Genomic DNA, 27,802 nt, shown 5'->3' on the forward strand with positions numbered 1-27,802 from the left:
GGAGATCAACTGAGGCAAGGACCACATTTCTACTCCAGGACAAGCCCAAACCTGTACTGTAAATTACCTCCAGGAAGCAGCCATTAGCCCTTGACATCATGTAAAAACTAGAATCAGCATCATTATGATCTGTGGATGAACTATGGATGATTTTGTACCTTTTTATACCTTAATTGTTTGGTTTTAAGAAACGCTGACATGGTTAAATTTATTTATTATTCATATCCATTGACTGATGCAGTTCATTTGCTGTGTAAAAGGAAGGCAGGCCAGCCACAGGATCTATCACTTCTTTTCTTCTACTGAAGTTAGCATGCTAAGCCTCAGCCCATCCCGTCACGTAATACCACTTTGCAATAGTGAGTCACTGTGATGGCCAGTCTGCCCTCAGTCCAACATAAGAGGATGAGGATGATGGCTGAAGCTCTCAGTAAGTAAGCTGTTAATGGTAGCATTAGCTATGTATCGTTAGCAAAAACTTACATATAGCACCTTTAACTACTAATAAATTCTTCTGCTGATTACAGCAAAACACCCCAAAAGGGTTTATAAAGACAGCTCACAACAGAGAGAAGAACAAATACATAACATCTCAAATCAAAATTTATCAATGAATAAAAAAACTTGTGAGCATCAATCAGAATAGAAAATGAGTTAAAACAAAGGTGTGTTTTGCTTGTGTCCAGTTATGTATAATTTGGTAGTTCCTGATTAAAAAGTGAGTGAATCATAATGGTCACCCCCTTGATATTAAAGTAAAACTACTCGTGTAGGATTTTTAGATTCACATGCACAGACACCTACATATGCATTTGTAGGTTTGGCAGGATAGCTGATATCTACTAATGTATCACCATGGCGAGTGAAGTCCTTTCAGCGTGTGTGTGGTCGGCTGATTAGTATTAGCAGTATTAGATCTTTTTAAAATCCTCATTCAGCAGATCACAGAGAGGTGAAGAGTCAAACGGGCCATTCTCTGTTTTGTAGGAGGGAACCAGTCAACTATAACCAGGAATGCACACACTGTCTTAAGGCCATGTAGCTTCGTCAACAGTTGGTCATGCTCTGCTGCTCTGCACACACAATATCTTCAGACACAAACACACACGCATTCACATTTCCAGCAGCCCAACAAATACAAACAAATATGAATACACACATATAAATGTAGAAATGTGAATCACATACTCACAAATGCACTTAACCACACAAATAATATTCAAATGCACATGTGCACACACTGCTCCTCCTCTCCAACAATCTTTAGCATTGATCCCATTTGATAAGGTAACAGTGGACAAATAGTTGGTTTGGTGGGGGCACACACTGATCAAAAGCCGCCTCACAGGTCGCCCTGCACCGCTCTCTTAAGAGCTACCCAGCCATGAATGGCCTAGTAGGACCCGAGTATCCATTTCACTGACACTAGATCTTTTCTTTCTCTCTGCTTCTGTCGTTAGCCGCTGATCATCCCAGCTTTCTTTCACGTTTGTAATTCTTTTTTTCACGTTTATTACATGCACAAATGATAAAAAAAATAAAGATTTTAATTGCCAAAACAACAAAAGTACTTAAATTACATTTTTTTTAAATTAAATAATTAATTAATAATAAGAGGAATCATTTAAATTTAACTGTCAACTGAATTTGAACTCATTCTTTTTCTGGAAATTCCTGACTTTGTGTTTCACTGATTTTCTTTCTTCATCTCATTCCAACTCTCTCTACTTTCCTCCATTTCTTTCTCTCTGAGGAGGTGTCGGGTTACAGTTATTGTTGGTGCTGGTAACTGATAAATAGGGTGCCTAGTTACCAGCCAACGCACGATTGGCTCTTTTCAACAAAGCAGGGGGGGAGAAAAAAAGGGAAGAGGAGGGGCAGGTTGATGTGTGTGTGTGAGTGTTATTGGGGAGGGGGGAGTGTGGGTGTGAGGAGTCGCCCTGGGAAACCATGAGACTTGTGTCAATTTAAATAGAGTTAGGCAAATCTTCAAGGCATTTGTGGGAGTGTGTTCAAGTGTGCAGACATTCATGAGCACAGAGTTGTTTTCGTCGTCGCTCCGAGCACAGAGCTCAGGAGACACTGACCCTAACGGCACCCTTGAATAGCCCACCGACACCTGCTGAATGTCCGCTGAATACCCCCAATCCTGCCTCCACCCCTGCTGGTGTTAGTGGGGCACTTTGCCAAACCCCACCCCCTCACAAAGACACAGGCTGCATAAGTAAAGGGACAGTTGGTTAGAAATGATCTCATCCAGAAGAGTCTAACACTTAATGTGAAAACAGTATGTATATACAATTTATTTTTACATTCTGCCACTAAAACTTTTATTCTGAAAGTATTTTTAATTCAAGCATCCTACAATAACATGGGCAACAGCCAACCATAGTAATATCCACTGTAAATTTAATATTATGATATGATAATAATTATCAACATATTTTTTATAGTCTAAATATATAGCTAAGTTACAGACTTTTAAGCAATATCCTCTTAGCATCTTAATATCTCAGTTGCATTAGGGTCATGATTAAAGTGAAAAGAACTCCAATTATGACTCTGTATGACTCTGGGCATTACTCTTCTATCTGGTGACCCAAAGTAGTACCTTGAATGAAGCATTAGCCCTAATCAATGTATCTATATACAAGTGACTGCACTGACATTGATGTTGTCTTTGATCATTTCAAACGTGCTGAGCAAAGAGCTTACGAGTTACAAATAGACACTGCAGCACTTCCCTTGGGTTTTCCACTTTTTCATTATTCACACATTACCCATGTTACTATTCTGAGGGAAATCAGATATATCACCTTTTTGTTTACGTGCCCCTCAATAAGTGGCAAGTCTGCTACTTACAAGGTTAGTTACTGAAAGAAAAGAATACCTGCCATTCCTCACTTTATGGCTGCTGTCAACTCCAACCGAGGCAGGAAAAAGTGAATCAAACACAAAGGAATTGAGTGACTTCTGCAAAAGCTGGCTGCTATAATTGTTAGCTTTCGTTCCTAATTAGGCACGGTAAAACTCCCCGACTGCCTTTACCCTCTGTTCCCCTGTTGAGAATTTGAGGCCTGGAGGCTTGCTTTCAGACCTGCTGTCAACTTCAGGAAGTCTAGAGAAACACTATAAATTGCTAATGCATTGGCCGGAACTTTAAGGCTGTCAGAGGAAGAGTGAAAGCTAACAATTATCAGAAGACAGCCCTAGAAATGCCGAGCAAGCAGACTTACGTACACATTGGAGCTTAATAACTGTCTTAAAAGATGTGTTCTTTAGTAAAGGCAGCGTCAACTAAAATCAACCTTCAAGTTCACCCACACTACTACACTGCATGAGGTGAAAGGGACAGGCATATCCTGGTGTTCTAAAAACAACTAGCTTGGCCAACTTGGTCAACAGTTGCAGCAGCAATGGTAGAGATTACACAACTCTTGGGGGTTATTAAGGTAGGCTTCTTAAACACCTTTAATACTTTTCTATTAGTCTATTAACTACTCCTGAATATAATTACATTTACAGTGTTTAGATGACTGGGAGGCTGGAGATACATTTCTGAATTTTTTTGACTGACTGACACACAGCAGTATATCAGCTGTTCATACACAGTTGGCCAGTTGATCACCCGGCCAAACACTTGCTCAATCAATGACTCATTCATGAATCTACTCAGTCATTAAATAAGTCGACCAGGCAGCCGGTCAAGCAGTCAAATTCATTGATTCATTCATGCATTCAGTCCATCAGTTAGTCACCAAGCAATCCAGCCAGCAGATTGAAACAATGTTGATACAGACGCAGATGTCTGAGCGTTGGTTGGGCTCAGCCAGGCCAACAGCCCACCTGGAGCTGCTGGCTGCCAGCTGACCTCTTGATGTTTCTATCCTCCCTCTGGCCCTGTGCCATCTCTGATTCTGCCTGGACAAGCCACAACTGAAATACCTTACTCTTTCTCTGTGTGGATTACAAAAAAGTAGAGAAAGATTGGAGGGTAGCTCAGGTGCATTTCACAAAGACTGTTTGTGCTCCACATGTGTTTTTCTCTGTCTGGGTTTTACAGGCCTATACTGGGTTTTTATTGGTTGGGGACCTCATCATGTTAATCTTCAGGGATTTTAGTAATTCCCTAAGGTTTGTGTGCTTTTGAGGGAGGAAAACTGAGACAGAAACCTACTGCAAAAATGGAAGAGAGAGTAGCAGCAGAGAAACAGCAACTGGCATGCAAATAGAATTCATACCCTCCATGCATCAGCTATAATAGCGCCACTAAAAGCTTGTCAATAGAGCCAGTAACATCCCATTTACAAGACTATTCTCTGTGGAAGCAATAAGTGAGTGTGGCTGTGATGGGGGCTGCAAAGGTAGAGGACTAGCGGGGAGAAAACTGTGGTGTAACAAAGCGGTACGGTTGAGCGGAGGGGAATAATTCCTTCTCACCGGGAGATTCTTTGAAGTCAGAAAAAGAGGGAATGTCAGGGTAAAAGAAGGGAGATCCCCCCCACACACACACCTCTTTCCTCTATCCTCTCCCCTTCCTTCCTCTCTTCCCTCCTCCTCATTTCTCACTTTACCTCACTTTCCTCTCATGGCTTATCATAGCCAGAACTTCCATCCTCTCACTCTGTATCTTTCTCCTCCCTCCTTCTTGACTGTTTACCTCTCTCCCTCTCCCCTCCTCCTCTCCTCCAGTGGGTCAGTTAAATGTCACTGTATTGTGCTCGGTGACATGGCTGACAAGAATGGTGTGTAGTAATGAGTCAGCTTCAGGAGAGAAAAGGAGGGAGGCAGTGAGACGGATCAGTTTCTGTCAACTTACCAGTTTCTTTCTGGTGTATATTCCCCCCTCTCTGTATTTCAAGTTCTACATTTGACAATGAACTTTGACATATAACGAAAGTAACAAAAAGCATGCGATCACCGATGAATAATACACTAGTGATGAACCCAAAACAAGCTATTTCAAGATGTCACATTTAGCATTTAGGAAACTGTGATAGGTAATTTTCAATCATTTGTTACCTTAAAAACATAATAACTAATCAATAAAATAATCAGAAGTTTAACTGATGTTGAAAATAATCACAAATGATACTAAACAGCAAAGATGTTTCACAGTTCAGAAAAATAAAATTCAAGCTGGAAAGTAGCATTATTGGCTGGTGGACACGTGCTTGACACTACAGTCCCACACTGTTTTTAGCTTGGGTGGTCCCAAGTTGACAGCATTCCTAACTGAAATTAAGGTAGTAATTACTGTCAGTATGTAGTATGGCTTAGAACAGCATTACTAGCTCCTTATTTTAATGGACTTAAAGCACCTCAGTCATCTACACTTTTCCTTCTCTTCTTCCTCTTTCTCAATCAGCTTTATGTTGTTAATGCACAAATGACCAGTTATCACTCTCCTTTCTACAATATTTGTTTGTTCTTTCATTCAAAGGCTAAAACAGCACCAACAAACTAGTCTCAATGTGTCCAAGCAAATTCAAATTATCAGATATCACAAATATCACAAATTTCATCATTCAAAGGACATAATATGATTCTTGTCACCTTAAATTACTGTCTCTCCATCTTCATCCTCCTACTCCCTCGCTCCATCCCTCCTCATAAAAAAAGCTGCGGGGGTGGTGGGTTATTAGGGTGGGGAAACAGTAAAGTATGTTTTCGGCTCAACCTGCAGGTACACGCCCCAACATCACACAGCTATTCACTCGACCCTCAAAGAGACAAATTTTAATAGTCCCATGAATTACTGTCTTAACCTCAGTCAATCACAAATACAAAATTTTTCTGCTCCTCAAAAAAATGAAGGTTATTGAAGCTTTGGGGTCGTGTTATTACATGTTTTGAAGATCAGGAAAGAGAGAAGGAGCAGGGTCACTATAACAAGACTAAGGACCACAAACTCTACTGACTAAGAGAGTGTGTGTTTGAGTGTCTATGAAAACTGCTGACAGGGGGAGGAGGATGGTAATGTTGTATTAGGCGCCTCAGTAATTTCTACATGACAATTTGCTCAATTTTATGCATCCGTTTTAAGCGTGTGTTTGATGATCTCTGGGCAAAAGCTCAACACACACTGCATGTAGGTACACAAACATGATTGCACATGCACACACACATTTATAGGCAGTCGAATTATAAGGATGTTTCTTGGTTTTGCTTGCAGGTGAAGTCATTCCTGTGGTGGAGGCTGGAATGTGTAGACTGTGAAGATCAGTCAGTGAAAGACATCTAAAACATGACTCCTAGTAAGACACAAATGAGTGTGTGTCAGTGAGGGATTGTGTGTTCTCTATTGATCCTGCATCTGTGCCAGGTTAACCAGATGTGGTGTAATGCTGGTGGGAGGTCTGTAGTTTTCCAGGAAATTAATTTCTAAAAGAAATGATGAATGAACGAATGAACTACTTTTTGAAGAGTTGTTGAGAAGATTGTGTCCCTGTGTGTGTACATGTATACTGGATATGTGAGGAAACTACTGTTCTGCTGTGATCCACAGCAATTAGGACAAAGCTGTTATGTACAGTAGTGCACTGCAAAACAGTGTTTGGAGCTAATGCTAATGTGTGCATGCTAAAAGGCTCACAATGACAATGCTTTGAGCAAGTATAATGCTTACCATGGTCACAATGTCATTTTAGCATGTTAGCATGCTAACATTTGGAAATTCGCAGCAAACACAATCCATGAATTTATTAACTATTGGAGGCTCACCAAGATCAGTAGGATTCATCCTCTAAAGACCATGACTGTCTGTACAAAATATCAATCCATCCAATATTTTTTGATAGAAATGTTGGACCAACCTTGCAACCATGCTGCTTGCATGGCTCTATGAAAATCATAGATGCATGCATTGATTTACATCCTGGAAACTTAGGACCTGGTTTCATAAGGAAGCTAAAATTTTTGGGCTAAATAAGTACACAAGTCTTCCCCTCTGTTGATATTAATGTTTCATGTAAACGACATGTAAAATAGCCATAGAGGGAGAGAATAAGAGAGCTATTGATAGAGAATAAATGGAGTAAAAAAAGAGTAATAGCGTACGATAGAGGACAGCTCTGCTTACGCAATGTCAGAGGTATGCCAGTGTTTGATGCCTGCCCATGGCTGCTGTCATCGCTTTAGTAATAATAGACCATTTCCACTTTATCAGCCCCGCAGCCCTCTGGACCCCACTGACTGAGTGATTACAGAGAGCAGGGATGGATGAGAATACAAGGCTGATTGTGTATATGTGTACACTTGAATGTGTGTGTGTGGCAAAGGATGATGATGGCAGCAGTAAACCAATTTCCCCCTGAAGCAAAACCACAACTAACCACAACTCTACTCTCTTATTTTATGGACACCGTCTTACAAGACTGACAGGCCTTGACTCATATCAGCGTTTCATCTACAGTATACAGCATGTGGGGGAAAGAAATGTCATAAACACACAGATGGTCCATATGTGTGCATTTGTGTGTATGTGTGTGTGTGTGTGTATAAAATGAGTGTGTTACAAAGGGAAACAGGGCAGGGGAGGAAATGCTAAAGTCTCCATTTGTTTCCAAGATGTCTTCCCTGACCTTGAAACACACCTTAGAGAGTAAATACAAGTGCTGTGACACTGCAAGAAACACAAATACAAGTCACAGGAAATCTATTAATTTCCTACAGAGTTGAACAATTAAAGAAACTTGGCCTGATTGTCTGGAAACTTACCAAGAGAGCGAATAGAGAAAACTCATTTTTTACAGTCAACAACACCCAATCACATTTCCACTTTCTTTTAAAGTCCCTGCAATAAGTAACTTTTTTGATAAACAACAAACTGAACTCTCTAAAACTTCTACTGACATGAAATTTCAATATGAGGCTACAGCCAGGCTTAGTTTAGCATTAGCAAATTAGCTTAGCATAGCAGAAAAACGTGCCTTAAAAGAACAAAACGTGCTTAAAGGAATAACTTGACATTTTGGGAAATATGCTGACTTGTCTTTTTGCTGAGATGAGAAGCTTGATACCACTCTAATATCTGCCTATTAAATATGAAGCTGCAGTCATGAAACCGTTAACTTATAGCAGCACAAATTATAAGTAGGGAAAACAGCTAATCCCCCTTTAAATCCCAAATTGCTGTTTTTGCACTTTGGCTTTTGTACAGATTAAATAAACAAGATATAACATGTTCATTTGTGAGCTCTGGGCATTCTGGTGGGTGGGTTTTGTTACCCTCTGTCAAAATGAGGCAAGCTGTTTTGCCCTGTTTCCCATTTTCAAGCTAAGCTAACTGCCTCTCAACTGTAGCTCCATATTTGGCATAGAGACACAAGAGAGAGGTATCAGTCTTCTCATCTTTTTCTTGGCAGATGTCAAAGTATTTCTTTAAAGGCAGCTGTTGATATAAGTGGAAAACTCTTATTTTAAAAAAACCTGTTTAGAGCCAGCAAAATAGCCATGCTATTGCTAAAATGCAATACAAAAAATACACAATTTCACTGTTTAAGGCCTTTAATCTATCCTGTTCTTCTCTTAAGTTGCATCTGTGTTCACATAGGTAGAATCAATTGAATCAAACCTGAATTTGTCCTGCATTTAAGCGCTGCCTACCATCTAAACTATTAGGAGCAGTAGGCAGCTATTCAGCAACACCCAAGGAATGTATACAAGTATATGTGTGTGTATATGTAGTGATGGATGTGTTGGAGGGCGGCAGTAACCAGCAGTATGCCAGGCAGCTGTCAGCCCTGGACCCTCAGCAAAGAAACCATAAGCACCGGACTCTGGAACTGAACCAACTCATTCCTCACATCACACTCATAGTTGGACATGGAGGGGCCTCACTTTGGCCCCACAGTATCACAGCTTTACCCTACTACCAGTCCATAGTGCACGTGTGGTATCAGATGTATGGCCAAGGACTTGAAACCACCTGAAACACCAAGCACTGAATACTTGAGAACCCAGCCCCATGCAAACTCAGGGTCCATGTCACTTTACAGGGGGGGTCTCTTGTTCCTAAAAACTCTCCAAAAATGGAGGACTCCCGATCCTATTAAAACCATCAGCACCAATATGATCATATGTTATTCCACTGAAATGAAATGTACAAAGTCATGTATTAAAGTTAACTGAAACCAAATTTTCAGTGTCACAAACCACTTGTGCTTAAAAGCACTCAATCTAACCTTGATCCCAGTAATAACGGGTTTCCATTGAAACTAAATCCCTATTGAAATGCCTTGTCCCGTGAGCCCATTATAACCTGTGTGACTCTTAACACGCTGAGACAATCACTTCACACTTTCAACACAAAGCTACTGGCTGTGGCAGGACTGGCTGTAGAGAGGCAATCAGCATTTGAAGGCAGAAACAACTTCACACTTTTGAAATGTTAAAACAAAGCCAAGGGTACTGTATCCCAACACAGCAAAAGAGAACAAGATAAAATAAAAACAGGAAGATAAAATGCAAATGAAAGCCAGACTCTAGAATGTCAGCTCTGTTAACTTTTGTTTGTCTGAACCTTGGGCGTGGTCACCTCAGCCTGAAATGTGAATTGTCTACCTGCTTACTTCACCACCTTTCTCTGCTGCACAGTTTAGTTAAAAGAAAACATCCATGAACCTGAACTTCCTCATTCACTGAGACACAAGGCTGTGAATCATTATGGTGATGTGTAAATGATTATTCTGGTCTAACCATTAACTGGTTTTGTAATGTTTGAATAATAATTGATAATAACTGACTGTAAAGTGGTTTGTATGTATGAGTGCATTAAAACAATGCAAAACTAATGAGAATCCATAGCTGTGTTGTTTGCTTTAACAAATACTAGCCCTGGGAGTAAAAGATAGTACACACTCTGTGTGCATGAATTACACACATATAAACAATTAATTGATTAATTGAAGATTAGAATCATCTGCCAATGTAAAGGCAAAAAGAGGCACCCACTACTACATATATCTTTGTCCTTTTAAACATGCAAGTTTACAGTAAATTACAAACTTATGAAAACTGACATTGGGACACAATGTTTCAATCACTGTCAGTTTCTCTCTATTTTCAACTATTTTGATTCACAAAAAAAGCATGGAGGAAACTATAAATATCCAGTGAAAAGGCTTTATAGTATGCGAGCAAACAGGTTTTATCATTCTATGCTTGCACACTGACAACAACGAAAAAATCTGTAACACACCAGGTACCAGATATCATGCAAGCACTGTGACTATTATGTCTGTATAAAGCCTGAAAGGAACACTTATGGACACCATGTCTGAGTGACCAGCAATGTTACTTATTCCATGTCTGACAAAGGGCTTATGTCTTTCTCCCTGTTTCCCCAAACAAGACTGACATTATCTGTGATGCCCAGACAGCAAAAGACAGAGTGACAGTCCAGGTGACCCTGCATTAAGTGGAGGTTCACTCAGATAAGACCTGTGTTTAAAGCCACTGAGCCCTCAGATGCTACGGTCTGAGCCCTCTACTTTATCTGTGTGACCGCCTGGGGGCCAAAGGTGAAATAACCGTAATCAGAGGCCATGACCTCTGAACCTGCGCTGCCTCATCAGGTAATTTTTTTGATCTGATGGAAAACACACATGGAGAATATTCTTCAACAGCTACCTGTGCTTCATAACTGACTTAAAGTTATGCTTCACCATTATGAGGCTTACATGTAATTTTTGTCTATATCCTGACAAATATTACTGATCCTGATGAGTTGGTGCAAAAATACACACCTGTTTCTGCCTTACTGCAGTTCTGAGTGGCAACAGCAGCTCATCTACAAGCATTAAAACTGTGTAATGAGTCTATTAAGAGCTGATAGCTACATTACAGACTCAGCTAGATCAAAGTGGAAATCAATGCTGGCAGTATTTTAGAGGATCCTGAGCAGAGTGTAGGGGGTGAATGCTCAGCAGCCAGTCAGTGTGCTATCGGGAGTGTGTCTGTAGACAGACAGTGAGTGCCGCCATCAGTCTCCAACAGCACTCAGGGAGGGTTAGGAGTTGGCAAATGGCCTAGACTAACGCACTGGTACAAGCAGAAGTAGCGCTGGCCAACGTCCCACTTTACTGCAGTGCATCAGTATTTACAAGGAATGGAAAGGAACAAAAAAGAAGGGAGGTGAAGTCAAGTGGAAGTCACTGAGGTCACAGAAGTTCAGGTTGCTAAAGTGGGCAGTTGGAAAACTCCCTCCTTATTGATCCTATCACTGCAGAAAACAGAAGCTGGTCTTGGCTATCACTTGATTTAAGGATATTTTTTGATCACCCATGGCACTCCACACACACACACAACTCATGCATACAAACCCAGACAAACAGTTCCTCACTGTAACCCAGGCTGTAATTTGATAAGGCGCTGTTGAGGGAAGACAGCAGCACGTATGTCATTTTCAAACATCACATGGGATGAACACAGACAGAGAGGAGCATTGTGGATCCCGGTTCTGCTCTGCAACAGAGGTGTCAGGAATGCTCCTAAGGGAACGGCATCACTTCCACTCTTTATATATACTGACCGCAAGCGCTGCACTCCCTAATTTAATTACCATTACCAAATAAGAGAGAATGGCAGGATTATTTTGATTTATGTGGGCCAAAAATATCTTAATCTGTTAGACTCTTAATTTGAAAAGGGCAGGAAATCATGCTGCTTTGCTTGGATTTGAAATAATTTCTCTGGAATTGTATTCATTTCGTATTTATAAACAGTACATAAACATTTGACAAATGGTTTGCAACACACTATAATGTAGTTTTAAGCAGATATAAGGACATTTTAACAGTTGTAATTTTTATAAAAGATGTTCTCATAGGAGAAGTTATTATGCATCTATTTATGGCGTGTAAATGATGAACAGGTGTCAGCTCAGGGCTTTCAGCGAACACACATGTAAACTTACTGGTAAAATTACAAATGGATTTTTCCAAATACAAGCAGTAAAAATCTTTATAAATGTGCTTGATAAAATTAAAATCCTGCAGGATTTTATATCAATGTGACAACAAGCCCTGGAAAAAAAATCACTGGAAACTTTAGACTGCATTTTTAAGTTGCTGTGTAAAAGCTGTTCCTGAAGGATAAAGTGGCCTCTACTTTGATGCACATGTAACTGAAGACATTTTGGCAGGGCGAGGCAGTTTTTGTGCACCGTATAAAAGGTGGAAAGGATCTTTGTGTGAAACTTGGCCTTAACACTCCAGGGGAAGGGGTCGACCACTGCAAAGTCCATAGCTGATCTATGACAGAGAGAGTGGCGGTTGTAACTGTGTGTGCATGTGCGAGTACAAATGCATGCTTGTGTTCGGTTTATACAGTATGTGTTTATTTTTCTGTATGTGCATGAGTCACCCTATCCAAAATGTAACATGAGGATGTATCAGTTCAAAAGCAGCATCTTGACACCCTATCAAAAGGAAGAGCAAACCCAATACACCTCGGAGCTCCCTCTGTCTACATCTACGTATCTGTGTCTCTTGCTCTCTGTTAAAAGACGAGGCCTGGAGGGCTGGAGAAAACACACAAGGCCTCAATCCACACGTCTTAGTCTGTTCCTTTGAAATGCTTACAGAGGCCTAAGCCGCTCCGCCTGTAGGAGCCAAGTGTGACCCGGGGTGTGGTGTACGCATTGCTAATGCTGTGGTCCTGCTCTTCTTTGTATATTAGAACATCAGGTAATGGGCCGATTGTTGCATGTGCATTCACAAATAAACATTTGCTTTGGGTTGATACGTAAGTGTGTGTTCACATGTTTTTCGACAAGAGAACAGTGCTGTCAGAGCAGGTCAGAAGCTGTCAGGAGGTTGTAAGGTGACACCTACGATGACAGCAGTTGTTTGCGATTGACATACCGGAGGAAAACAGGGCTAAGGGTATTCCCAAAATCAGCTTTTCCTCTCAGTCAGGGTTCAAAACCCATCATGACAGTAATCATCCAGGCCACTGAAGTGCCTGTGAGCGAGATAATAAATCCTTCTAAACTTGACCTCCCCAAGAAGGAGCAATTTTATCCTTGTGGGAATCAACAGAGAGTTACAAAGGTCATCAAACAAAAATATTCCCTAACATATGTTTGGTCAAAGTATTATGATCAAAATCTAAATCTAAAGATAGGGCTGTGAAGTAGGCAACAGGCATCCTTTGAACAAATAAAAATCTACAACAATGCTAGCTGCTTTGTGAGGCTGTGGCACTGTGGTGGTTTGAGCTAAATGCTAACGGCAACATGCGAACATGCTCACATTGACAATGTCAACTTGCTGATGTTTAGCCGGTGTGTTTACTGTATATACTGTCTTAGTGGTTAGCATGTCAACATTCAATATTCCATTTCATTTGGGTATTTGTACCGAATTTTATAGAAATCCATCCAAAAATTGTTGAGAAATTTCAGTCTGGAGCACCAGGCAACCATCGAACACTGTCATTACACTCAAACTAAAAATCTGGAGAACACACTGCAATTTACCTAGTCAAGAGAGGTTGGTTGTACTCAAAGCCCTGGAAGGAATACTACCTACACTACACTACCAACTATAATTAAAGGCTTTGGAATTAGACTGCTAGCATGGCCGCCTATCACACTGCCAACTACTACTTCAGTAATAAATCTTAGAGGGAAAAGGAGAACTAAGGAAACCATAGGTGCATCTACACCACCTGTAACTTATACACAATAGAAAATTAATCAAAAGATAACATTTTGAAAATGCCAAGTGCTGTTTGACAGTGAGACAGGAAAGTGACAACAATTTGAGAGCCAAGCGTGCATCAACAAGTTCCCACACACAAGCTATTAACTGTCAAGATTACACCTGTCACCAGCTCCTTCTCTGGCTGAGGGGGAATGACTAAAACTGACACCTCTGTGAACACAATCTGGCATGAAGTCTTTCTGCTGAGTCCAAGATCAACACCCGCTAAGGATCACTGTTAAAGCTCCAATCAAGAAGTTTTTAAGGAGGGGAAATTATGGGAAGGTGTTAGTTTTCAGGAGAGCTGTTGATAGAAATGTTTTCTTCCAACTATAACTCAAAAAGCTTTTCTGGTCTGTTTTTACCCTGGTGTTTATTACAAAGAGCTTGGAATAACTTTACTCATACTCATTTTTCACTGTCATACAGGGTCATTTCTTGTATCAAGGACTACACTTCTGCAGAGGGGCAGGTTTTTGCTCAGCCCTGGATTAAGTAATGGGACTTTAACAGATATTGGACTGTTTGTGCCAGTGAACTCAATCCATTTAAGCCGTTTGACATTTCATCCTAATACCTGCATTGTCAGAGCCAATGCCAAGTCTTAATAGCTGCGAGGATCGTAGCCCTATGCAGAGCACATAGGGCTATTACACACGGAGCAAGGGTTGTTCCTTAGTAATGGCTAAGATATGAAGTTACAGTGCGTGGTGGAAGTAGTGACGTAGGACAGGATTAGAACAGAGGTGGGAGAGTATCTGAACTTTAAAAATTGAGGTGGGTTGTGATGGGGAGGAGTTGATGTGTGTAAAACCTACGCATAATAACGACAAGTTGACGTTTCATGGGTCATTATGTGCTTAACTGCCGGTCTCTGGTTGCCTATAACCATACAGTGATGATAAAACTTTAGGAAGATAAGCTAAGCTAGCTGGTTGCTGTCAGCAGTGCTGACCAGGGTCTGTTATGTTCCTAATTTGTGGTTTTAGCCACAGTACCCAGCTAACTGCACTGAGTAAACTGGCCTCAGCTCCTCAGGCAAGTCGTCTGTAATTGCAGGGGCCCTAATGGTGAAAATTTTGCCTCCTTTCATCTCTAGTCTAGACTGTAGACCAGCCTGGAGACCTCAAGGTAAAGTCTGGTTAAAAGGTCGATGCTGGAGCTAAAGGCCAAACGATTTTTAAAGAAAGCAGCAAAATCTTTGAACTTAAAATTCAATTGAAAGTGTCCAAATTCAAAATTTTCCCCTAACATATGACCTGATGTTTTTGAGAGCAACAGTTGCAGTCACGTGATGTTTATTCTCATGTGCGCTACATAAATAGAGTATATCAGCACAAAATCTGACCTCATGGCATGCAACCTACACATCAAGTCTAAATTTGTCAGTGCTGCTTTGACAGCAAGTAAATGTCATGTCACTCACATGAGGCTGCCGTCATAACTTGGCACCAGAGTGGTTTGCCTGAGCCAGGGTTAATATGGAGGACAAGAACACAACAATGGAGACCAAGCAGAGAAACACACAGCACACAGATGTGTTTGGAATAAGACAGTTACAAAAAGATGACATCTTCTGTTATTATTACTCTCCTAAAGCATCTTTTGGCTTCACTGTCGGTTCATTGTGCAGGTTTCTACAGGTATGCTAAAATACATCCCACAAAATCAGATATGAGCTACAATTAGTAACTGAGCATGAAGCCCTGCGGTGTGAGTACTGCCCAACACACAACCAGTGGAGGGAGGCTCCAAATGCCTCTTCATCTTCCCCACCTTCTTTCTTCTTCCTTCTTTCGCTTTTCCCTTCCCCGTTTCGCTGTCACACTTGTCATTCACTCTGGCTAAACCCTCAGCCCCTACCCAACCCAACCTCAACCACCACTTAACATTCCTGCAGCTGGTCACCGCGCATCATGACGCATGTAATGTCACACTCGTGAGCTGCCGGCAAACCACGACGCTCCCCCTACCCTCCTCGTCAAGAGAGACAAAGAAGAGTATTGTGTCGTCCAGGTGAGAGACAATGAATAAGAACAAGAGAGTGAGAGAGGTGTGTCAGGTTACAATCAAGCACGACCCCTCCACCACCCAAAACCTGTTGGAGTTTGAGCAGTGAAATCACTGTCCTGCAGAAAAATGAGAGATATCCTTGCCTCTGTGTGTGTGTGTGTGTGTGGCAGGAAGGGAAAAGGGGTGTGTGTGTTGTCTGTGTGTCAAACTGGATGAAGGTTACACACCCACACACACATTAAAAACACAATCATATACTCAAATTTGTTTTTTGTTTTTTTTAAGAAAGGAAAAAAGCAAAAAACCCAGGTGTGATCACACATCACATGATAAAACAAAGGCACAGCCCCCCTATAAATGACCCCACTTTTACCCCTTTACCTTGTTCAACTTGAGCCTAAGGCACAGGTGTTTGCAAACAAACAACCCCTCTTTGAAACCCCCCACAGCAAACACACTTGCATGATGGGAACACACCACACTTTCTTGCTTACTTTCCATTCCAGCAACAGAAACCAGCACAATGCTTAGGGAGAGATTTCCTGCTGGAAACAAAACACTGATCTTGAGACAGCAGTGCATGGATTAAGTGTGTGGATGGAAAGATGGCTCAAGTAGCAGAAGGTGGAGAGATATGGCAGATCTGGACGTCAAATCTGCAAAAAATGTAACTCATGCCAAGAGTTAAGTGTGAAAACTACCATCCTCTCCTGGGTGTAATATCACAACATGAAATCCTTGGAAGAATTGAGAGCAGCACCCAACCTATCCCACAGTAACTGTGTGGCTGTAATGCTTCTCACAGGCAGTGACGGCATCAGCAGACAGCCTTAGATCCTTAAACGTCCCTCCTCTCTCTAGCCTGTAATTGAGTGTTCAGACATCAGTGGAGTCGAACAGTGACCAGTCCTGATCCCCTGGTATTTACACTTCAAACTCTAGACTAAAGCCTGGAGGCACACATGCACACACACACAGACCTAACAGGCACACATTAAAGCCCACAGTGGATGTACAAGATTAAGCATGAATGTGATTCCTTTCTCACTCATTGAGCACACACGCACCTGTAAGTGTTCTCTGCTAACTCTTCTTTCCCTGCTTCCAGACAAGGAAGCATCAATGCTAAGTTTTTAATGCTACAATATAAGGTGCTAAAGCATTTTGCTGGCAGGTTGTTTTGATGTAAAACTTTATTTTGTTAGTTACACACCTGCAGAACAAAAGTGTCTTAAACAAACTCACTGACTTACTGAGAGATTGTTGAAAAAATTAATACCACTCTCAAAATATGACCAATTAGCTTAGCTTAGAATCAGACAGGGAACGGTGGAAACAGCTAACTGGCTGCTGGCGGTAATTTCACTTTAAACACACAGATATGAGACTGGACTCTGTCTTCTCACTTTAGTCTTGGCCTGAAGGCAATGTTACCCAAAATGTATTTCTTTAAAACTGGTGTCAGAGCAATACCAGTTACCAGCAATTACCTCTTCTGGGAAAAGGCTAGCTTCATTCAGCTATAATTCAAATTTAGCTGTCTAAATCACAGCACTGTGCAGCATTTTACAGATGTTAATGGATGCTGGAAAAAGACTGTCTATTAGGTTTGACTTGAGACCAACATCATGAACAAACGCACTGATACTGCCACCCTTTGAGCCACTAGCATGGTTAAAGAAACTGATAGGAGAGGGCCCAGCCAGGTATGCAGACATACGCATACACACAAAGAAGATGGACAGGCAGACTGACAAGAGCGGCACACAGAAGCAGACAGGCATGCAAGACAGAGAATGCGAGAAGGACAGTAATCTAATAAGTTTCTGTAACCACTTAGGACAGATTTTGTCTCAACAACCATGTGGGCAGGAGGAGAGCAACACTCTCCTAGCACATGATCAAGCAATGGGTGCATTCTTTAGCAAAGTACAAAGCGAGGACTGAGAAGACATGAGGGAAGACAATGAGACCGAGGGTGAGAGGAAAGAATTATGAGATAGAAGAAGGAGGGAGGAGACAGAGGGGAATGTGGTGAGGGGCAAAGTATGAAACCGGCAGAGAGTGCGATATCTTAGGAATGAATGGGATCTCCCAATATCAGTTACTGAGAGTGCCGAGCCCAGGAATGGCAGCATATCACACACATACTGCAGGAAAACATATGAGCTGCTGCAGACAGGGCTGAGGCTCACAGGCTCCATCCAAGTACATTTGACACACACACACACACACACACACACACACACACAGTGATTAAAGTTATGGCACTTTTTAATCTGTTGATATTGACATAACCTTGGTCAGACTACTCAGTCTTTTTGATAAAGCACTAGAGAAGACTTCTCTGCAAAAAGAAAAACATCAACACCATGCTGATGTGTAGCATTTAGCTACCATAGATAGTGAATTTTAGCCTGCTATCCCACACCAATATACACACTAAAAGCCAACTCTCTACTGAACACACACTCATTTTTCCTCTTTTCTGTTCCATCTATCAGCTTGAGGTCAGTTGTCTTGTAGAAGAATACATAGTGATTTCTCACTGTGTGTTTGTGTGTAAAACCCCATGTCCTGCTTTGATCCCATAGGTGAGGGGTCACATGGGATCACTGTCTGTGCCTGCGCCGCCACACCTGTGCTCCAGTGAGGAGTCACATTTCTCTTGTCAGAACATACAGCAGCAGTTGCTTGGAAAAAGTTGGGAAAATGGGAACAGAAAGATGCCAGGAGGGGTTTGTCCCTTGACTCACACAGGGAGTAATTTGTCTTTCCCAATATGCGTTTGTGTGCTCTCCGCAACACGTGTGACGCAATATTTCAGGGTTGAATAATGATTTGAAACCAAGAGAATGCCAAGGACAAGCGATGAAGAAAGCACAGAGGAAGCTTTCTTGATGGAGCAGATAATGATGTGGTTCAAGAGTATGAATGACAAGCCACAAAATTCTTATAGACAGAAACGCATCACCACACCCAATACTCCACAATGTATTGCACAAGTGTAAATGTGCCTCATAACAAAGGGACAATCACACTTTCTCCCCCTTGTAAATGATAAAGCTGTGGAATGTTTTTAAGTGGTCTGTCTGTGGAGGTTCAGTGAGTACATCAGCAGACTGCATTTTTATCTCAGCCTGGATTTCAAATAAGCATAAAGCTAAAGTACTGTGTCACAGTAGAAATCTAATTATGTATACTGGGAGTGGGAATAGTGAGAGAAAGTGTGTATTGGGGGGTGAGAACAGAAATGTTAAAAAGCTGAGCTATGCAGCTCCTTGAATGGGATTAAGAGCCAAAGGAAAGGCAGGGAAGCTCTGCAAAAGCCCCATGGGGAAAAAGGAGGGGGGGGGGGGTTTGCATGAGTGCGTGTAGCGACATGCTGCCCCGCTCATCCAGGGTAAGGAAAAAGATCAGAGCCAGAATGGAAAAAGATGATTTAGCATCAATCATTCCTAATCGTTTAAATAACAATCTGCTATGCTGTATCACTGAGTGATATAAAACAACTCCACCTACAGCCAGTTCATGCAAGCTTTAACATTTGCTGTTGAACCCTACCTATCAGGTAGATGTTTCCTCTCAACAAGGACAACAAAAAACTCTGCAGGTGATGCCCTTTGAATGTCAGGAAGCAAATACAGCTACAGTGTGGTGGCTACATAAGCTAGTAGCAGTGACATGTCACACTGCACACAGTGCTTTTCCTGCCCTGAGAAACACATTAAAGAAAGAGGCATGATCACACTCAGAGGGAGACAGGTTGTCCATCCCTGTTCGCATGTTTGTATCGTCTGCTCTGATTGTGTCTAAACTGGCTAATGGAGCAATCATCTCCGCGTCACATGGAACTCACGCTTCCTTTTTTTGCTTCTAGAAATCAGCACTTTGACAATGAACACTTGTGCAGTAGCCAAGACCTGCAATCAACTCAGATTGGTTCCTTGGGATCAATTTAGATTTCTGTCCAGACAAATTTTTCCCCAAAGGTCAAAAGTACATTCAGGTGTGATTAAAATCAAGCCTTCCTTTTCATCACCACTTTAGGAAATCGCTCATTATCTAGATTGCTGACAGCCAAGGCTTATTAGCAACACAAGCCAGCCAGATGCTGGTGAATTCTGGCTTTAGATGGCAGGTCTGAATGTCAGTTCTGGCAATGAACCAGCTGGTTTGATAGTCACAGTTGAAATTGTGATTAAAGTACTTTCTGTGTACCACTGCAGGTTTGTTTGGAATTGCAAGAAATGACAAATCTGACACTGACTGGAGAGGGTTCATTTACATAGTAGAAGTTAACAACTACCTGTCAAAGTAGTTTAGATAAGAAAATTAAGTATTTAACGAAAGGAGGGATACAGGTGTATTGCACTAAAATACTGTACAGACTAGGCCAAAACCAGCAAACCATAAAAAACTGATGAAAAATGAAAGTTGGAGTACTGCAGTGTTCAAGACATTTGTTTTTTTAATGGGTTTTACTGAAATACTGTACCTTTCTGACTCTAGTGACACTCAAAGCAGTCCGTAGAAATTGACAGATACTCATCTTTTAGAAAACGGAGTGAAAACTCCCAAGGTTTTAAGTGAAATTTAACAAGCTCAGATAAGAGCTCTTACAATAAGAACACATAGCCCTCAGCTACTGAACCACCCAGCTACCAACTCCCATGCACACATACAGTACACACAAGTAGGAGGGGGGGGGGAGAACGAGGACAGATAGAACAGTGTTGTGGCTAGCAGAGTGTGTTAAGTGAGTGTATCTCGGGAGAGTTATCAGGGCATTCTTGTGTTTCAGCAGTGGGCTCGAGAAACATTCTCAGGCCTCCTGTTCACCAAAATAAAAGCACCTGCACAAGAACTGCACAGGTTCAAAGAGGAGCCTCGATCAGGAGGATGTTAAGAGAAATATGTATCATTCTTTGTGACAGATGGCAACCTCTTCAGTTCTAGTTTGCTGTGGGCCCTCTCCACACAAGACAAATCAATGCTCACTTTGATATATCAGTGGTTTTCCTGATTGATCAGTGTTGCACTGATCAGGCATAATAACTAGGGTTAATGTGGAAAGATTGAGGTAATGCACACTGTGTCAGTTTCACTCATGAACAAAGGATGTCAATGCCGACGTGAGCACACATAATGAGCTGATAATGATGATGTTGGCCTATTGAACTTAGAGTAAAGCAAAGCAGAAAGGCTGCTTCATACTAGAGGTCTTCAAGGTTCCAAATATGAGGAGTGATTGATAAGTTTGTGGCCTGAGAATTGAACTGTACATGCATGTAACAAGAGCTGGTTAACTCATCTCGTTCTGCCTTAGGCCACAAACTTATCAACCACCCCTCATAGTAGGAACCATTTGAAAAGGGACACATGGAAAACCTAACTGAACCCAAAAAGCATAAATGAATTTTCAAAAGGCACAGACCTAAACCAACGAGGTCCCAAGAACAGTGAGAGCCAAACAGACAGACAAATCCAAATAGGTCTGAGGATAATTAGATCAGAACCAAACTGCGGTTGACCTAAAAAGACCCTAATAGAGAGAGCACCGACAGCAGCATGATGGACTGTCAATAAACAAGTAGCTGCTGTCAAACAGAATAGCTATACAATAATAATGTCCTGTGAACAAATGTTAAGTCACTCTACAGAAACATTTAGTTAAACTCAAGAATTACATGGATCTGAGATTAGTGGCAGTAAAACCAGACCCTACTCTAAATTTTGAAGGATTTGGATCCATCCTTGGGTTCTAGGTCAGGGCCTAAAATCCTGAGGACCAAGCAGACCTTAAAAGGCCTCTACATCAGACAGTGACAGACAAAATGTCAAAATAACATCCACACAATAAAACTTAATACTCCAAAAGAGAATATGGGAGTCCAGGGAAGCTGGAGAGTGATAAACATTGAGACAGCTAAAGACACAACCAGAGTCTTGTCTCTTAGTGCCTGTTAAGGGTGCTGTTAGTTTACCAATCCCCCCAGGCTTTCCTCTCCAAAGAGAGCAAGGTTAAAAGGTCAAGACATCAGCTGTAATGGTTAGCTAACACTTGACATCAGGGTGAGCCACAGGGAAGGGGGGTTTGGAGCTGTTCTTCAATGTAAGTGTGCATTTGTTCAATGAACACATGCTCACATATATTTGCGCTTGTGTGGGTGCATATGCACATGGATACAACTAATGAAGAGGTCCACCCCCCTATGGGACTATCATGAGGTCACTGTTGTCAAGGATACCGCAGGAGCTGTCAGCTGTTATTGACAAACATGAACGCAGAGGCAATGAATGAGGGCTATACGGCCAATAACCATTGTGGTCAGTCACTGCCTCTTCAGATGCTCTGCAGGTCGTCTATAACAGCTGTAAAACATTTAGAAACGGACAGTTCGTCTTTTCTCCAAGACAAAGAAAAGGTGCAGGTCCTTTCGCAAAAACACTGTTAGAGAAAAAAGGGAGACATCTGGTGAAAGCCTTCCACTGATGAACCACTTTGTGTAGTGTTCACTTGTGGCAATACAGATTTAAGTCCAGCTACAGAATTGCATTAACCCCTAAATGTTTCTGTTACTAGCCAAGAGAGCAGGCAAAACACTGGAGAAAAGGACTTTCTTGTGTACAAAGTCATGAACATTATATATAGGTGCTATAAGGATCCAGAGCCTTAAAATAGCCACAGACTTGATTAGACTTATGGACTGAAAATGTGAGTTTTCCCTGGTGCAGAATGGTCCATAGCAGCTCATTTGTATTCCTTCTGTTATGTGCGATATGCTGGCATTCTTTAGCTTGGAGAGATGATAGGGTAACACAGAGAGCAAGGGAGCTGAAGAGATCTTGCTGTGTTGGGCTGTTTGCCCATTTTCGGGCTTAATGTGCTTTGAGAAATCAACCAGCGTAGAGAGAGCAAGAGAAAGAAAGAAAGAAAGAAAGAAAGAAAGAAAGAAAGAAGGTTGGGCAACCAGCTGTCAATACCTGACAGGGTAGTTATTCTGTCAGGGTATTAGATTTATCCTGCCTGTTCAACTGCCTGATTAATGTCACAGTGCTTTCTTGCAGATTGTGTGTGCTTGCCTGTACTCTAGTCTTTACCCTGCCAGTTTAGGTGTGAATGTCCAAGTGTTTGCATTTGTCTAATCTTTAACTTAGAAGAACAAAGTCTGATTCTGTAGTGGAAAAAAAGGCATCTTGATGCAAATTCTTTGAGCATGACCTTGTAGCATGAACGCACAGACCTTCCAATCCAAACCCTTGTCACAGAAACCTCTGTGACAAGAGTCTTCTGGATCTAACACTTGTCTTTCACTCTAAACGTGGGCAGTTCCAAGTGTGAAAAGCTTTGCAAAGCGAGGAAAGCTGCAATGGTGAAATCCTGGGAGACATCTTGCCACAAGATGTTCATCAACCTCCCTGCAGTGCACCTTTAGAAGAAAGAAAAAATCTCCAGCCTCTTCAAAGAGTGCACCCTCCAAGGCTCTAAGGGGAAGGGGGAAGTAATGAGTGTACACTATACTATGCATGTGTGAGTTCCTACCTGTGACAGAAACCCACATACCTGCAACAACAAAGCGGTTCGGTTATGAGGGCGTCCTACTAATGGCACCTTTTTATTACCTCAACCAACCACTTGCACACAAGCATTTATCACCCGAATGGCACAAAAGCAGCACAACCGGATCCTGCATAGAGCCTGCAGCAAACACTCACTGAACACACAGTCAACACTACAGCTGAAACCTGCCCTCAGACTCAGTTCAACAGAAAATTATCCATTGACTCTGCATTTGAATGATACATCACATGTGGTGACTGAAATTTCCATATTTAACACAATTCATCACCTTTTTTGCATGTACTGACACATGTAACTGACATGAAAAGTGAGAAAAAGAAATATCTTGTGAATAAGATAACAGAAAAAAGATTTTATCTCATTACCTGTGACGGAAATGGTCATGGGGGCTTCCAGGGGCCTGTCATTGTCCAGGTCCCTGCTCAACCTCAGATCTCCAGTGTCCTCATTCAACAGCAGCAGACTGAGTTCATTTCCAGATTCAAACTTGTACCGTAGCTTATCCGATACATCCGGGTCATGAGCTGGTACCTTTCCTATTATTCCTGATGGAAAACTGTTGGACTTGTTGGTGACATAGTTGTTGAAAATAATCTCAAAGTCCTGCAGTACAGGCTGATTGTCATTCATGTCTATCAGGCGAATGTGAACGGTGGCCCTGCTCACTAGTGGTGCTGAGGTGGCCTGGACCACTATGACGTACTCTGTTTTAGTCTCATAATCTAGATCAGTGAGTGCAGTGAGGTCACCGTTAAAAATGTCCAGCTGGAAAACTTCAGGGATATTTCCTTCTACAATCTGATACATGATCTGAGCGTTGGTGCCCTCATCGGGATCGGCGGCAGTGATTCTGGCCACGACGGACCCGACCGGGCTGTTCTCCTCCACATCAATATAAAGTTCATCCTTCTCGAACACTGGAGCATTGTCATTTATATCTTGGACTACAACGTGAATGTTAACAGCTGCTTTCAGTGGTGGAACCCCCTTATCTACAGCAAAGGCCTTTAGGTTATACACAGGAACGTTCTCCCTGTCCAGTTTGCGAGCAGTTCTGATGATACCAGAGTAAGGTTCTATGAAAAAATCTCCCTCTCCATCATCGCCACCCTGGAACGTATAGCTCAGCCTGCCGTTCGACCCAGAGTCTCTATCTGAAGCAGAGATCTGGAGAACACTGGTGTAGACAGGTGCATCTTCAAATACAGTCCCCTGGTACATATCTCTGAGGAACTGAGGAACATTATCATTAGCATCAAGGATGATAATTTCCACATAGGTGGTGTCAGATTTCTGAGGGATGCCATTGTCTCTGGCGATGATGGCTAATGTGTAGGAGGCCTGGTCTTCATAGTCTATCTCCATTTGTGTTGTGATGGCACCTGTATCTGGGTCAATTTTAAACTGAGGAACATTGTCTTCCATTACATACGTGATGCGAGCATTTTCCCCTGTGTCCTCATCCGTTGCACTGATAACCACCACGGTAGAGCCCACTGGTTTTTCTTCACTGAGCATCACCTGATAGTTGGCACTTTGGAAGACGGGCCGATGTGTGTTGGCATCCGTCACATTGATGAACACCTGAGCTGTGTCATAGCGTGTTCCATCACTGGCGGTCACCGTCAGGACATACTGGCGCTCCTGCTTGTAGTCCAAAGGGAGGGCTAAGGTTATGAGCCCACCGCCACTCTGGCTAGTGATGGCGAAGCGGTTCCTGGTGTTGCCACTGGAGATCTGATAAGTTACAACACTGTTGACATCCCTATCCACAGCTGTCACTGTCAGCACGCTGGTCCCCACCACAGCATCTTCATTGATCTTCAGTGAGTAGACTTTCTCTGTAAATGTGGGCACGTTGTCATTCACATCAAGCACCGTGATGCTGACACTGGCGGAGGAGGACATCACAGGTATTCCATGATCTCTTGCCTCCACGCCAAATGTGTAGAAGTCAGTGGTCTCTCTGTCAAGCTCCTCACACACAGTAATCCAGCCTGTGCTGTTATTGATGGTGAATGGAAAACCAGGTGTGGTGTCAGTGAGCCGATATTCCAAGCGAGCGTTCTCTCCTGAATCACCGTCAATGGCTTGAATGTGGATCACAGAGTAACCAATGGCCACGTTTTCCAACACAGTAGCCTGGAAAGGTGTGCTGACAAACATAGGGGCATTGTCATTCATGTCCACCACTTGCACCACCACCATCCCTGTGCCATTTATCAGTGGAGGCCTGCCCCCGTCTTGAGCCTTAATACGCAAATTGTACTCCCGAATCATCTCATAGTCCAGAGGATTGATGACATCAATCACACCAGTGGGGGAGTGAATGTAGAACTGTCCTTTCACATTCCCACTGATGATGCTGTAATGGACTTTGGCATTGTTCCCCTCATCTTTGTCTGTAGCCTCCACCTGGATGACTTTGGTGTTGACAGCCACATTCTCTGGGACCTGTACAACATACCTCTTTTTACTGAACTGTGGGTAGTTGTCGTTCTCATCCTCCACCGAGATGTGGACAGTGGCAGTGGCACTGCGGGGACCCGGGTCTTTGCCCTGGTCATTGGCCTCGACAATCAGCTGGTACTGGGCCTGGGTCTCCCTGTCAGGCCGCTCCCTGATCCTCACCAGGCCATTCCGGGGGTCGATTTCAAACACTGAGTTGACTCCATCGGCGTTCACAATCTTATAAATCATGTTGGCATTGGAGGGAGCGTCCCCATCAGTGGCCCGGATTGTCATCACTTCAAAGCCCACTTCTACATTCTCCCGGATGCTGACACGGTATTCAGTTTGCTCAAACACCGGGCTATGATCATTAGTGTCACTCACAGTGACAGTGAGGTAAGAAGTGGCAGATCTTTTTGGGGTGCCATTGTCAGTCACAGTGACTTTGAAAACATGGGTGTCTTTGACTTCTCTGTCTAATGCCTGGACGGTTGTTATGCTCCCTGTTTGAGAATCAATGGTGAAAAAGTCATTGGACCTACTGTCAAACAAGGCTTCCATGCTATACTCCAGCCTCCCTGCCTCTCCATCATCCGGGTCAGTGGCTTTCAGGGTGATAACGCGCGTCCCCGCAGGCTCATTCTCGGGCACGGACACCTGATAGTTGGGGAGCTGGAACTGGGGAGACGCGTTCACCTGTCTCTTCCCCCTGCGGATCAATTTGCCAGGCATTTTCTGGACGGGTTCTGATACGGATCCATGTTGTTTGGACACTTTTATAAGCGTCAAACTCAGCTGCACAGAGAGTCGGCCGCCTGGAGAGCTGTGCAACGCGCAGTGCAAGTTTACTTCAGGCTGCCTGTGCCCAAGACACAAGTCACTGGCTAGGAACAAATCGCCGTGCCTGAACAGTGCACTCAAGTCTTTTCCAACACATTCAGTGTCCAAAAAAGCGATGCTGCGCGTGAAGGCAGGCAAACGTTCTGTTACATTCAACAGCAATTTACCTGGGGGTAAGCAGGAAGTTGCCTCCAGTTTTGAAAGGTGTTTAATGTGAATGTCTGGCTTACCTGACGCTTTCTTTCTCTTGTATTTAATAAAACAGTCCTGGCCGTGGACAAACACATTAAACTGTGTCAGAATAACGTCCCCAGATGTTGAGGAACCTGCTCTGAAATAAACAGACGCCGGGTTCCTCCTCGGTGTGTGCGCGCACTGAACTTTGTGGGACAGCCGGATAACTCCATCGTGCCTATCAACTTGGAGAAAGCTCTGGGTGAATTTAGGGGATAAAGTCCTGTCAATTTTATAAGTCCACCCAGGTCCGAGCGACAGGTTCGCCAGAAGGGTCCCGGGCTGTAAAGTCTCCGAAAGGTGCATCTCCAAACATCCCGCAAGCGGCACGTTGAACAGGACACAGACCCAAATCCAGTACATCGGTGACTCCATGCTTGTAAACCTACAAAATCCCATTCAACTTCACCGAAACTCCACCGTAAAAGCATTAACTCTCCCTCTCCCAGCACCGTGTTTTACTTTTATCCCTCATCGTGAAGTTTCAACGTGGAAAAAGACGCTCGGTATCCATAGTATCGGCGTATCCACGGCGCGCAGCGGCTGCGTTAACCCACACTGGAGTTTAAAATGAGTACAAAATGGCTCCGTGGCTCTCCTCCGCCTCCTTCTCCTCCTGCTCTCCTCCTCTGAGGCTTATTACCATAAACCTGCTGTGTTCCCCCTTTGGGACGCTTTCACGGGGGGGCTTTTTTTCTTTCTCATGGAGATTTAGGAAGTGGCCCTGACCGGGTGACCAATGCGCGCAAGTGCATTGTTATTACAATAGGGTGAGAGTTGGGGAAAATTCCTAATGCATGTTTGAGTGTTGCTCCCTCCCCTACTCCTGTATGTTAAAAAGACATAAAAGAGACGTAAAAACTAGTTGAACTAAGACCTCAAGTCCACAGTCTTAAAAAGGTGAACACTGTAACTACACACCATCATTTAAATAACTATTTTCAGAGAGCTGCAAGTTCATAAATCAAAT

The 27,802-nt window shown here is 42.7% G+C and overlaps 1 protein-coding gene across 1 annotated transcript in view; it reads right to left on the reverse strand.

Annotated features, from left to right (window-relative positions):
• Positions 1 to 27,507, reverse strand: part of celsr1a (cadherin EGF LAG seven-pass G-type receptor 1a) — an 85,032-nt gene extending 57,525 nt beyond the window's left edge. The window contains 1 exon segment of the mRNA XM_018700485.2: positions 23,673 to 27,507. Within this exon segment, the coding sequence (XP_018556001.1) occupies positions 23,673 to 27,231 (3,559 nt within the window). The 5' untranslated portion in view covers positions 27,232 to 27,507.
• Positions 27,508 to 27,802: the final 295 nt, after the last annotated feature.

The sequence above is a fragment of the Lates calcarifer genome, linkage group LG18, assembly GCF_001640805.2.
Source record: "Lates calcarifer isolate ASB-BC8 linkage group LG18, TLL_Latcal_v3, whole genome shotgun sequence".
NCBI classification, from domain to species: Eukaryota; Metazoa; Chordata; class Actinopteri; family Centropomidae; genus Lates; species Lates calcarifer.